The 14,104-nt window shown below is 43.5% G+C and overlaps 1 protein-coding gene across 1 annotated transcript in view; it reads right to left on the bottom strand.

The window, feature by feature from the left end:
• CUNH3orf20 (chromosome unknown C3orf20 homolog) overlaps positions 1-14,104 on the bottom strand; it is a 44,848-nt gene that overhangs the window by 13,499 nt on the left and 17,245 nt on the right. Inside the window, exons 6-10 of the mRNA XM_044451522.1 lie at positions 10,612-10,764; positions 8,016-8,136; positions 5,846-5,977; positions 2,853-2,976; positions 370-586 (exon numbers count right to left, since the gene is read on the bottom strand). Coding sequence (XP_044307457.1) covers positions 370-586; positions 2,853-2,976; positions 5,846-5,977; positions 8,016-8,136; positions 10,612-10,764 — 747 coding nt within the window. The remainder of the gene's footprint in view (positions 1-369; positions 587-2,852; positions 2,977-5,845; positions 5,978-8,015; positions 8,137-10,611; positions 10,765-14,104) is intronic.

Here is a 14,104-nt window from a genome sequence, read left to right as displayed (position 1 = left end):
GACGGAGCCATGGGAACACACCCCGTTGTGCAGATTCAAACCAGCAACCTTTCTATCAACCAGCCCAGCAGCTCAGCGGTTTAACCCACTGCACCACCTGCACCCCTTAACTTCTCTGCCTTGCTACTAGAGATGGGGACTATGTAGGGCAGCTCAGCACACCGGGCAGCAGCAAACAAGCAAGTCACTGCCAACTCAGGAAATGTTGCCAACACAGGGACCACTGCCTTCATACCACAGCTTCTGCGGAGCGCCCAACGATGCACTCCCATTTTCATTTGAAAAAGGTGATGCTTGAATCCTGCCAACCCACATGATAAGTTTTACTTCTTTGCAGATGTTTTCCCCTCAAAAGATAAATCCACTGACCCTGAGGGAGGCCTTTGTTTCTTCTTGATATTGCTGAGACTGGTAACCGTCTGTCTACGTGTTGGCTTGAAATCTGGTTTCCTGGTTGCTTCTTGAACTGAGGCATGGGCTTCTTCTCTTAGTTTTCGATCCCAGGCCTGAAGTGGAGATTCCTTCATCAAAAACTTCACTTGCTTTGAAGTATGAAAGCCGAGTGGATAGTCTATACAACAAATTCCTGTCGAGAGGAAGAGTGACTAGTCATTTCATAGAGTAAGCGTATAAGTGCTTTGTTATCAGTATAAAATTTGAGTTTGTTTGTGCAAAGTATTGCTCTTTCAACTTAGAACTCTCTGACCTTTGAGTTGCAGCATCTAGTTGTATTTACTATAATCTCAAAGCAGTGGCAAAATAGTGACAATACTTTACCAGGGAAGAGAGAGTAGCAGCAATCAAACCTTTGCATCCACATCCAATCGTACAAAAAATGCATGGGGGAGAAGCAGGACCATGCCCGCTTGCCTTGCTTCCAACATAATTGAGAAGAGGCTTTATGGATGTCCCATTGTATGCGCACAGGCCTGAAATCAAGCACCTTGAGCCAATTCCTGAGCAGCAAATAAAGGGAGGGCTGTTCTTGCCCCTAGTGGACAAGGACAGTGTGTGTGCTTGACTCCTGTGAGGACAAGAGGTTAGGGACAAAAACCAGGATCCACTGAATACAGGAACTCTGAGGCTGGTCACTGTTCCCAACAGAACGCCAGGTGAGTTGGTCATTAGTCTAATCTGGCACAGTCCACAGATGCATTTACTGGTGTTTAACCTTTATACCATCCACTGACTATAGCAGGGGTGCAAAAGATGGTGGTGGCCACAGGTGGTGGTCAAGCCCTGTCTGGCCTCTGCTGGGCCCTCAGAATCGGTCGTTGCTGGGTGTACTCTAAGAGGAGCCTGTGCTTTCCATCATAGAAGTCTTGTTCCTAGAGTGTCCCTCACTATTCCTGCCAAGGAGGCTGTGGGGGTGTTCTAGGAATGGAACCTCCATGGATAGACACATAGGGCCTGTTCCTGGTGGACAGTTCCCTTTTAATTTTGCCAATCAGGGTGGAAATCATCTCTGTGCAAGACTAGGATCTCTTGCTGCTAGGGTGAGTGTGATCAGTGACTGTCCGTGCACATGCTTGTGGCTGAAAAGCCTGCACACACCAGTTGCTGGGGAGCTTGGGCAGGTGGAGGTCTTGTACCCAGATTGCAAGTTCTGCAGTTTTTAGATTTTTCACACTTTGACATTTGACCTGAGAACCTTGACTTCAGGCTTTACCTTTGCAGAGGAATCATTCAGAACGCAGACTTCACATACACTATGGGTGCAGTTCTATGTGACTGCCTGTAACCTTCCAGACAAAGAAGGCACCCATCCCCTTGTGTGTGGAGGTATGTGGATGTGAGTGTTGTCTCTGCACTCCCCGTGGCCTCAAGAACATCTAGATGGCCAATTTTGGTATTGGCAAAGAGGTAAGATTAGGTTTATTGTTCCCTCTTCCCCACTCCAGCAGACTCAGATCAAATTTTTAAAGTCTTATTAAAACATAACAGGTTACAGAGTAGGAGAAATCAAAAGCAGTGTTCTCCTCAAGATGTGGGAGAAGCATCTATCCATGTAAAAAGTTGAATCCAAACAAACTACCCCTCCCTCCCTCCCTTTCCATGGAGCTTCTGGTTGGTTCCTGCTGCTTGAAGGCTAGATGGTGGGAACAGCAGATACTTCACAATTGGTCTGTTCACTTTGTCCATCACCTCCTGATGGAGTCAAGGAGCTCCTGCTCCATCACCTGCCCCCACCCACCCAGCTCTGAAATGTTGCCCTCCGTTTCCAGGGTAGGCTGATTCTCACATGCTGCCTGAACATCTTCAGCAGGTAACCTTGAAACTGTTCAGTCCTTGCCCCTCCGTCTCCTCCTCAGAATCAGATGGATCTGTCTGAATAGACTGTAACGAGCACGTGCTGGGCCACCTCTCCACCTAAGGAGGAAGGGCTGAGGTGCCACCTGGCTTTGGCTGAAGCTGGTGGTGCCTCCCCTTCCCCTTTCTGTACCCCCACAACACCCCCAGGACAACCCTCCCAGAAGGTCTCCCATCTTCAGGCCTCAGCTGACGCAGAAAGCAGCATGCCAGTTGAGAGGGGACTCCCTGAAGGCCGAGTCCCTTCTGCGACCCCAGAAAGCTTTGCTAAGGTCACAGTGGGAATTTTGCCTTTACAAATGGCTGGCCCAAAAGGATTACTGGCCAAAGGATTGTGCCTGAAGTGAGTTTTGACACCAGCACTCCATTTTCACCTGACAAAAGACCACTTGTATCAAAATTTAGTATCAAAATTTCAAAAAGAAAAATATTTCAAATTTGTACTATTTTCATCATTGTTCCTTGTGTGTGTGTCTGAGAGAGAGTGGCAAAGATACAAATATGCAATGTGAGTACCACAGGAAAAGCAAAAATGACTATACCTGAAACCATCAAAACACCATTTATATATTGTCTTACTATCTTCTCAAACCTCCTCTTAATCTCTGTTAAACTTCTATTCCAATGTTTTTCCTTGTCATCACTTTCAATGTTTCTTCCAGACAACTTTGGAAAGTGAAAGGAGAAAAGAAATATGGATTATTATGGAATAGTGCATAGTTTGGGCATCGATATATGTACAGTGCTTTGCAGCAGTACATGAATGTCATTAAAGGCAATATGAGCAGTAATATTAGCATGTATGTGACACATTCCTAATATTCAAAGCCAATAAAATGCATTGTTTCAGACATCTTCATAAGAACCCTGTAAGATTGAGTAGTATTATTACCCTCATATTCTAGAAGCATCCAATTTGTGTGTAAGAATAGATAGATATGCTTTACACTAAATACTTCTATTAATATAGCCATAAGCAGCTATACAGGGTTTTTGTCAGGGCTAAAGTGGGTGGAGGTTTACAGGGCAGCATATATCCCTGTCAAAAACTCTGTTTTAAAAGAAACATTTATTTTTGATAGCTCTCAAAACTCCTATATCTGCTATAGGAGTAACTACTCCTATAGAAGTGGTAGGTTGCACATTTCCACTTTCCCAAACACCTAGATGTTGGGAAGGGGTGGAAAATGTAGAATACACAAAGAACAGTCAGGTGCAAACTAAAAACCTAGGAGATCTTACTGCAAAGGGGGTGACTTACCACCCTCTTTCATGAGCAAAGATCTAGTCACAACTTTGCTTTTATTTGACAGCTCTCTGTGTGACAACATTTAAGGGAAAGCAAAATAACACATTTGAAGTGTGTCATTGCCATTGTCCATGGATGTTGCCCACTTTGACAGCGGGCACTTCCAAGGATATTGAGCAGACAAGCCTTCACATTTTAGATTTGTGTACATCCAAACTATTATAAAAAGTTTAGAAAAAAAAAACATGTGGGGTTTCAATCCTAAATTAATATCACCACCATTATTCCATCATTACCAACTCGTTCTTTCTGCTCCGCCCTCAGGATATCACCACCACACACTTTCTCCATTTGTGCATTCACTCACACACCACTTCAGAGCATAGAATTTGGTCAAATCTGTTTTCTGGAGTACTCTTTCTGCCCATGCAGGGAAGCCTTTTGAAAGCACAAAGGCAGGTGGATCCATGCTATCAAAGCACTCTCAAGGGAGCTTCAAAGTGTTTTCAATGTGAAATGCCATGGGTTGTCCTCCATGGCTCCAGTACATTTTATATATATGGATTTGATCTTGAATCCATTTTTCATTGTATTAGCACTTACCACTATGACTTTTTCTGTACAACAGAACTCATTAGAAGCATATATTTTTTATTGTGCATGTGTATTATTGTTGCATATATTCTGTATTTAAGAAATGGGAGCAGTGGGGGTGGGGGGAATGCCAACTGAGCCAACAATGAAAACTTAATCTAAAAAATGGCCCAATTAACGTCATGTGGCTGCAAAGTATGTTATTCAGCCAGCCTACAAAGGCAGCCTATGGGATAATAAAACATTTTAACACAAAGGCTGTCTTTCCACAAAAGTGCATCCAAATATAAATATTTGGGGCAGGGGGAGTCCTGGAAAGAGACTCTTAAAGAAAGGAGGCTGTGCTTTAATGCAGGTCTAGGTCTTGGGTGCTACTCTTCAAAAGGTCAATAGAGCTCCAGGGAAGCAATTTGAAAAGAGTCAAGTCTGGGATATGTATCTTTCTATTTTACAGAGAGAGAGAGACATGGTTTGTCTATTAGCCATTATAGCAGAGTTTGCTTTTGCTGATAAGCATAAAATCTATAGGGATGTGTTAACAAAAGCTCAGTACTGCAACATGTGAGACTTAACACAATGCTCTGTTCAAGGATCAGATGGCTCAGGGCCAAACTACACACAGGAGGCTAAACACATCATTTTAAAAGAAAAATGACTAGCAGGGACACTCATACACAGAGAGGCCCCAATATTCATCGCAACTGCAGCATTCAAGATGAAGATTGCTCCCCTGTGCCTGTTATTAACCCCATAGTAAAAAAAAAACCTCTCATGGGAAATAGCTATGATATTTTTTACCAAGGGTGCCTCTGTCAATTTTCAGTACAGGTCTATTGAATTTTGGGTATTTGCTCTATGTTTGATTGTCATTTTATTGGACCAGGGCTATTATGTAAACCACCTTTTCTTCTTTGGTAAAAGGTGGTCTACAAATCATTATAATGAAGAGTAAATAAAGAATAAAGATTGCTTCAGGAACAGGGGTAGGTTGGAGCACTGGCAGCTTTTTGCTTTCATTTTCACAAGCTGGTGCTTTCTTGCTGTTTTTCCAGAAACATTTCTATATTGCCACACATATGACAAACCCCCTGAATCTTTATTAGCAACTTTACACCTCCAAAGTCTCCCAGAATCATCCCCGCTTCTTTCCACATGAGATGAATAACCCTGTAAAAGTGAGAGGTACCATTTTGGACCCAGCATTAGTTTTTCACCCATCATTGGTGGAAAACCAAAACAGTTTCCAATACGTAAAATAATTATTCTGTTTTAAAGTTTAATGAAAATGTATTATGTATATGATTTGTTGACTAGCTTTGCTCTTAATGTGTTGAGAGGTGGTCTATAGATGAGAGTGATAAATAAAATATGAAATTATGTCTGGATCTATAGTATATGGAAGGAGGGCTTTGCATCACATAAAGCAAGAATTACTGAAGAAGAGTTGATGAGAAAGCCACAATTAAGTCTAGGATTATTTTTAAAAATTTTTAATATTAGTTATGAAGAGGACACTTAATTTTCTTTAACTTCATTTCAGTAAAGCTGAATTAAGTCAGTGGGTAAAATACCATTATTTGCATCTCAGTTAATATGGCTAGGTACCAGAAAATAAGCAATTACTGTAAATCATATCAATATTCATGTAACACAGTTGAAGTCAAGAGTCATTTCCACACAATGTCTTCTTACCTGCTTATCAGCCTTTGATGCATGTGTACATCCAGTTTTAACCAAAGGTAAATTGAGGCATTCATTGATGGAAGCAAATGTAATTGTCATGGAGTTTTGATTAAAAACCTTTAGTTTTATCTGTTCATTTATCTAAGGAATAAAGTCAGAAAGATTCAAGTTTAAATGGCTGATTCATACACCTAAGGATCACCATCCTCGCACATCCAGGGTAAAAGCTGCCTTTCACATCAGTTGCTTCTTTCAGCTTGGCTAGCATGTTTGCATAGAAAGAAAAATTAAGCAGAGCAGAGCAAAAAAGTTGATCGCCAGTTTGTTTGGATGTCAGCCCCCAGCAGTCTCTACCAACCTGGCCAGTGGGCAGGAACACTGGCTAAATTGTTTCGTGTTGCCTGCCTTGTGTTTACTCTGACCATGTGGGAGATGGGGTGACTTCACAGCACTGGCAAAAACAAACTTTGGACAAATGGGGCATTTGAGGTCCAAATAGATGTGATCTGTGGAGCCCAAGAGGGCTGTGTTGAGATCCCAGGCAGGAGTGATGTAGTGTGCAAGCCTGAGGGTCCACCCCAGCTTCAAGCTTTTCAAAGTAGATTGAGAGGTAGACCGAGAGATCAAATGGGCAGAAACCTCCATGCAATTTGCATGCACTGTATTCTGCTATATAAATAGCAACTGCATGGAAGCCTTGGCAATTCAGGATGCAGAAAGAGGCTGAGGAAAAGTCATCTTCTCCCTGGCATGTTCCTAACAGAAAATGGCCCCTCCAAAGATGCTGGTTGCTTTTCAGGGGAGGCACCAATTGCTGCCAATGGAAAGCTTTCAAAAGAGGCTTTAATACCACTCTCTCTGGGGGGTGCATCATCCTACATGGAGTAAGCATGTGCTACTCCATGGGCAGGTGCAGCAAAGTTTGAGCTACCAATGCCAGTTTTTTTCCCCTGTCACTGTTATCAGGATAGATATAGTGTATATGTAGATATATTCTTTAGGAACTTGGGAGAAGGAAGAAGCAGGTGGCTGGATTGCCTTGTCCTTTCTTCCCTCCCCTTCTTGCCATTCAGCAATGACAGCTCTTACTGGGAACATCACTGTGGCTAAGATACAAGATGCTACTAGACTAGCTGAGCAAAGGGTCAAGATTCCTTCCCCTAACCTTGTTTTTGTCATTTCTGCAAACAACAATAATAGGGAAAGCAAAATCATGCTTCTAGAGAGGGGACAGGAAATTTCTGTAGGTTCCTCAGATCATGTGCTGTCTCCCAGACAGGGGAAACTCTTATCTTTGATCAGCAGCTGATCACAGACAAGAGCTTTCACTGGCTCAGCACTGAGCAGAAAAAATGCCTCTGCATCAGTCAGATTAAGAGACTGCTGAGGAGGGTGGATGCAGATGAGTGGTGTGTGTGTGTGCAGGAGAAGTGGGGACATGAGGGATGGAGTGTTTCCCAAATGGCAACCTGGCTCTTTGGCTGAAAAATGTTCGCCACTGATTGCAAGGAGAGTCCATCTATGAAAACAGTGCCTTCCCTAGTACAGTAGTCAAGCAAAAGATGTTTAAATGCTGCAGACTTTCGTGCCTGCTGGCAATAGTGGACTGTGTAGAAAAGGGTATGGAACCTCTCTCAGAAAAAGGAGCAAAGTTGGTCCCAAAGAAACTCGCAGGGCTGGGAGCCAGAAATAAAGGGGGCAAGGTCGAAATACCAGCATCTTAGAGCTTAAATAATTAGCTTCAGGAGATGGTCCATCCTTTCAGAGTGGGAAGAAACTGCAAAAGCTGGAAAACCATCAAGTTATGCATGGTCAGAGAGCACCCAAGTGGGCTGGCTTTGGCACACAGGGATGAGTTTTGCACTCCGTGGTAGAATGTGACCACAGAAAGTAGCACAGACAAATCATGTATTTAATGGTAATTTATTATGTTCTATTGTATTTCAATGTATTTTATTGTGTAGTAAGCTGCCCTGAGGCTTCGGCAAGGGGCGGCATAGAAATGTTATAATGATGATGATGATGATGATGATGATGATGATGATGCAGGTTTTCCATCCACCATAGACTAAATGAGAAGAACCCAACATTTGGAGGAGAATTGAAGCTAACACAACTGTTCTAAAAGTGTGAGGTTCTCTGATACAAGAAGAGTAGTAATAAGAGATCAGTTTCATACCTGAAATTCCAGTAACTGTAGAACCTGATTTTTGGAATACCAGCTCCACTGGTGGGTTAAATAGCCATCTTTGTCTCTAACACTCCCTCCTTCATTGTTCATCAGCAGTGCTATTGAGCATCTGGTGAGGGAGAAAATAGTTACATGAATCACAGTAATAGTGAGGCAGCTGGTGGTAACACAGAGCTGGCCCGAATTTCTAACTTTGGCAATAGGCTTCAGGGAGTAGGATAAGCTTCATCTGAGTTTCCTTAGGCCAGACAGGGCAGCTGGATGGGCCAGTTTTGCCTTAAAGGCCAGGGGTTCCCCATTCTTGTTATGCAACATATGATCTGCCGTTACATACAGGGATTGGCTATGTTACATACATGTACTGGCTAATAAGCTTTTATTCTTGTGTTTTAAAATTTCAATGGGATCCACAATTTTGTGCCTGAGAAGCTCAACTTGCCAACTTTAAACATCATTTAAGAATATATGTATGCATGTATATAATGTATGTGTGTGAGTATATATATAAAATGTAGAATGCATATTTTATTCTGCTGATTTATTTTATTTATTTGTTTATTTATCAAATTTGTATGCTGTCCATTACTTCCATCTCTGGGCGGCTTGCAACATTATTTCAGAATAAAATTAGTTAACTATTCCACGCTGATGCCAAGGCATGCCAATGGACTGGGGGGGGGGGAATTCTGCTTAACAGCTGATTGAGCAGGGCGCAGGTATTTTTAATGTCAATGCACACACTCCTTCTCCATTGTATCAGTTAGGATACAAAATCTGAACAAGACAATACTGAAATATTGCTACTAGTGCTAACACTGGAATCCCAAACCAGGGCTTCTGGAACTGCACAACTCAGTGGCCCCCACTTGGTTCTGTGGCTTCTCAAAACCTGAAGGAAAAACATTTAGCCCTTCCTTGTCTCCATAGGCACCCCAGCCAGACTCCTTTCTGGGGTCACTACCCATTTAAACTTGTGCTTCCTGCCTCTCCATGAGGTTCCTCAGATGTGTTTTACTCCCCAGGATCATAAGAAGAGCCATGCTGAATCTGCCCATAGGGCCTTCCCACTGTGGCCAAACCAGAGCCTCAGTGGGCAGCCCACAAGCAGGACCTGAGTGCAGTAGCAGCTTCCCGCTCCTGTTCTTCAGGGCCTGCTATTGACCTGGTATGCCTCCTGAGACTGGTGGTCCTACATGGGCATCTTGAGTAATAGCTATAGAGAGCTCTATCTTCCATGAATTTGCCCAATCCTCTTTTAAAGGCCACCATTACATCTTATGGTAGCACATTCCATGGTTTATGACATGAGCAAAGAAGTGCCTCCTTTTATCTGTCCTAAAATTCCCACTATTCAGCTTGATTAGATGAGCCATTTAAGTTCTAGTATTATGACACAGGGAGAAGATATCCTATAAAACTAGTCCAACCCTCTGCCCTTTATGGCTCTAGGATTCTGTTGAGCATGCCTTTCCAAATGTGTCTCTCTCCAGAGACATTTTTCTCCCAATGTCATGCAGTGTAATCATTAGTCACACCTGTTGAGGTTAAGCTTTTAACATCTGGCATTAATGACTTCCTATCTCACATGCTTTAAGGGCAAAGAATTAGGATAATTAATGGTTTCACATATAAAAAGAATGATGGACAGGAATCATAGCAATAAAATGCCTACTAACCGCAGACTAAATGGATCTAGACAACTTGATTTTAAAAGCTGACTGAAAATGGTAAGGTGCTTTTGATTAATTGCGATTACAGCCCTTGGCTTCTTTATCCATCTCATCAGCTTCAGTTTTCCTATGCTTCCTGTTTATTCATCTGTAAAACTAAGAAAATGCTCAGAGAGTGCCAGCAAGGCATTAATTAATAGCTTTAACTGCCACCAAATGAAGCCTTACAGTTATGACCCTTTTGTGGTTATGGAGAGCCTGTGCAGGTATCAAAAGAATCACTCTCTGTCAGCCTTCTCCCACATGGTGCCCTCCAGATGTATCAGACTACCACTCCTATTGCTTATAGAAGTAATGGGAATTGTAGTTCAACATATCTGGCGGATACCAGGTTGAGGAGGTGTGCTGTGGATGAACATTCAGTGCTGTTCCAGAAAGCCTGGTTGGTTCCTGGACTGTCATAATTTGATGCAAATATTAACAAAACTATTATTATTCTAATTATTATCATGACTTTACATTCTATTACATTTATATCCCACCTTTCTTTCTCTTGCAAGGAACCCAAAGTGGCTTAAACCACTTAAACCCAAAGAGGTTTCTCTTCCTCTCCATTATTTCTTCACAGTAACCACTCTATGAGATAAGTCAGGCTGAGAGTCAGTGAGTGGCCCAAAGTCACTCAGTGAACCTCATGGCCAAGTGGGAACTGGGACACAGATTTCTGAGTTACAGTCCAACACTCTTAACCAGAATACTGTCCTGGCTCTGAGTTTTAATGGTGCTGCTTTCTCACTACATTTGCCTCTCCTTCTTCAGGAGTTCAAGCACTGCTCCTCAGCCCTCTGGATTCTCAGCTGTTATGCTTCCTCCCAACCCCTACACAGAACTGAGGTTCAGTCCATGCTGCTTACCTGGCTTTGAAGGAGTAACTTGCATACGATTGGCCCTGCGATGTAAATATACCTAGAAGTGTTTGATTTGGAGCATCCTGAAACAGAAGGGTGACTGGTTTTTCTATGCAGCATGTGGGAAACTGGCACACCGCAAGACTTCCTGACAGGTAACTTGGACATAGGTCAAGTAATATCACACATGCAATGGGCATTTATTTACTTATTCACCAAGGGAAGGGGAAACATGGCCATTCATGCTCTGCTAGGCTCCTCCTTTGGATGTTAGGATTTCCTGAGACAGAAGAGTGGACCAGTTCAGTCCGGCAACTACATGAAACACAGATTAAGTTGTAAATATCTGAGGACATGGTGACTTTCCCAGTGGATGAGAGTTACTTGACCCTGTTGGGAATAATGAATGGGAGGTGGACCCTAAGCAGCTAGGATGTGTTATGTCCTTTCAAATGTGACCTCTGAAAGCTGATTTAATCATGCTGGTGCAGTCCTTTCAGCCTACTGTACCACTTTGGAATTATTTTTATTACTATTATTCTTATCAGCATTGATGATTTATTAAATTATTATTAATTTCATACTACCCCATTAGACTCTCTGGGCAGTTTACAGATTTAAAAATATACATAAGAACAACAAACTAGTCATATTTAGAAAGCAATAAACAATAAATACAGCAACCTGACAACCCACGGCCAAGAGACCCAGCCCTGAATGATGCTGAAATGGTGCCAAACTGGCAATGCCCTTTGGCATTGTTCTTTGGTGCCGCCTAATGTGCCAAGTCCCTCAAAGGGTTTCATGATGGGAAGCCCCACCTCCTCCGGAGGCAGGTGTGGTGGATGTAGCGTGATGACGGGAATCATGGCCTTCTCCAATCCGCTGTCTTCTGGATATATGCTGGACTGTGCCTTCCATAAATCTTAGCCAGCAGGCCCATTATGGGAGTAGCAGTTCAACCCATCTGGAGTGTGCCTGGTTGGGTAAGGCTGCATTAGCCAACACTTCTCTCCAAAGGGCCAGCTTTCCATACACAACCTGAGTAGCAGAGTTGTGTCTGTCCAAATCTGGCCACCAGCAGTGTATGTGCCACTACCAAGACAGGGGTCACCCAAATCAGTTCTGGGGCTGTTGAGGGGCCCTCCAGATTTGGGGAGTGGCAGGGGGAAATCAGGTTGCATGATCAGACATCCACTCATGTGGAGTTCAGTAATTGTGGTGCCTCTTGCCTTATTATGCAGATCCTGGCAAATGACTAGTGATGAAGCTATTTTTCCAAAGGCTTCTGAATATGGGACGGCCTCAGCTGTGAAGCGGCTTTCCCCCGCCCCTGCCCTCCCCAGGAGGTTATTTCCCTGACATCTTCATGAGCTCCACAGCAGCAAATGAATCTATTAGCCAAAGTGATGAGCTAGAAAGAGGGGATTGTAAAGGTCTTGAAATGAGGCCTTTGTGTTTAACACACCATGTTAGAAAGCAGAGACTGACAAATGGAATCATTCAAACTGCAGAAGTGATATGAAACTGTGCTGCAGGAGCCTTCACTCTTAATTCCCAGCTCAGTAGAACGATCAAACCGAGCACGTGGTGGAAAAAATGCCAAATGAAAGAAAAGCCAAATGATCCACAGCCAAATGGCTGTCAAGGAAGTTAAGTGGTGGAAAGAGAGAAACAGGAAAGGAGCTAAGTATTCTGATGGCGTAATTCAGCATTCCTCAACTTGGTCTTCCTCAGATGCGTTTGGCATACCAACCCCAACCGTTTGTTGGTGTGGGTGGGGATGATGGGAGCCCAGCACATCTGGAGTTGCCATATTGAGGAAGGTTGGCTTGTTCTCTCCTCGTGTTGTGTGTGTGGAAATATGGGCAACAGCAGCTGATCCAGCACTGCTTGAATTGCAGAAGCACTGAGGGGAGACTGGGGGCTTTATCTTTTGTGACATGCCACATGGGCCTAATTATGTATTATGTTTATCTTCTGTTCTATTATGATTTACTTCTATGCCACATTTCAGTCAAATGCCCCCCAAATGGCTCACAAAAATATATGGTATTCAGATAGGACACTGAAATGCAAGATGGAATTATATGATCAGCAATCACTTTGTGAAAAGTCAGTAGTGCAGGTTGGATCCAGTGCCTTCTGTAAGAGGAAGGGCTCTGGAAGCTCAATCTGTTTTTTGTTTTATTTTTATTTTTTTGTTTTTGTGGGGGCAGGTGGGCCCTGCACCTTCCTTGCCACTCCTCTCATCAGGGTCTCCTGACTTCTCCATGCAGCTTTTTGTGAGGCTGGAGGAGCTGCTGTGGCAAGGAGGAAGGGAGGTGTCCAGCACAGATGATGCAACTTAAATCCAGATCAACCGTGCACACATAGGGGGTAGGATGCTGGCAGAACTGCTGTGAGAAGAAAGCTTGAAGCTTTTCCTCCTCAGCAGTCTCCCCAACCTGGCACAATTTGTTTGGAGAAAAGACCCTGATGCCAGGTTTCAGCAAGATCACTGCTAGGCAGGGAAAGCTTAACCTTTCCCTCCCCAGGCACCATGATGCCCTGTACAATCCTCTTCTGCTGCACCTGCAATTTCATTTGAAAAGCTCACAGCACGATTACTAGCTACCCCCTTGATATCGCATGAAATTAGGCCCTGTTTTTAAAATAGAGGCCTGCTTTGCCTCAAATGCATGGCAGTCAGAGGGTGCACTGTGTAGATTTAATTATGGTCTCCCACCACCTCTTTTCTGGCCCATCGTTTGCATGGATGAGGCTTTAGTGGGCCATCACCGTACCTCATTCAAGGAGTTTTACCAGAGGCAGGGAGGTGTCAGGATTTTCTGACTGTGCCTTTGTCTACATGCACCTTTCCCACATTTCCCCACCCCTTGTCTCATCTTTTTTCTTACCATGATAAATATTTAAGCAAAAACAGATGGCACAGCTGCACATTGCCTCCTGACGGTTAGCGCTACAACCCTTTCCTCTGGTGCCCCTTATATGCAACTCATTCGATCCGCAGAAATCCTCTGCAGTTTGAGGGAGGGCTGAGAGGAGTTCCTCCAGGGCCCTGTTTTATTGTTTTGGGGGTCCCCTGTGCCCTGACTGAGTCACACACTGAACTCCCATTTAGATACCGTTGCTTTCAGACAGGATCCCTGGTGCCACCAATCCAAGGGCAGGATGCCGCTCTTCCCTACTTTCTCTCTCAGCAGATTATTTGGTAGTAGGAAAACACAGAAGGGCAGCCATTGGAAGCTCATCATCATCCATTTGTTATTGTTGTTATATGCTGTCAAGAAGTCTCTGGCTTATGACAACCCCATGAATGAACGCCCTCCAAAATGTCCAGGCCATGACCACCCGCTCAACTCTTCTAAGTTCAAGGCTGTGGCTTCCTTATGGATCTGATCCATCTCATAATTGGTCTTCCCTTTTTGCTTCTGACTTGAACTATCCCCAGCATGATTGTCTTCTTCAGGGAGTCTTGATGTGTCCAAATATGACA

The sequence above is a fragment of the Varanus komodoensis genome, unplaced genomic scaffold (genome assembly GCF_004798865.1).
Source record: "Varanus komodoensis strain SLA01 unplaced genomic scaffold, ASM479886v1 scaffold6_2, whole genome shotgun sequence".
Taxonomy (NCBI): domain Eukaryota; kingdom Metazoa; phylum Chordata; class Lepidosauria; order Squamata; family Varanidae; genus Varanus; species Varanus komodoensis.
This window is presented reverse-complemented; position numbering and strand designations above follow the sequence as displayed.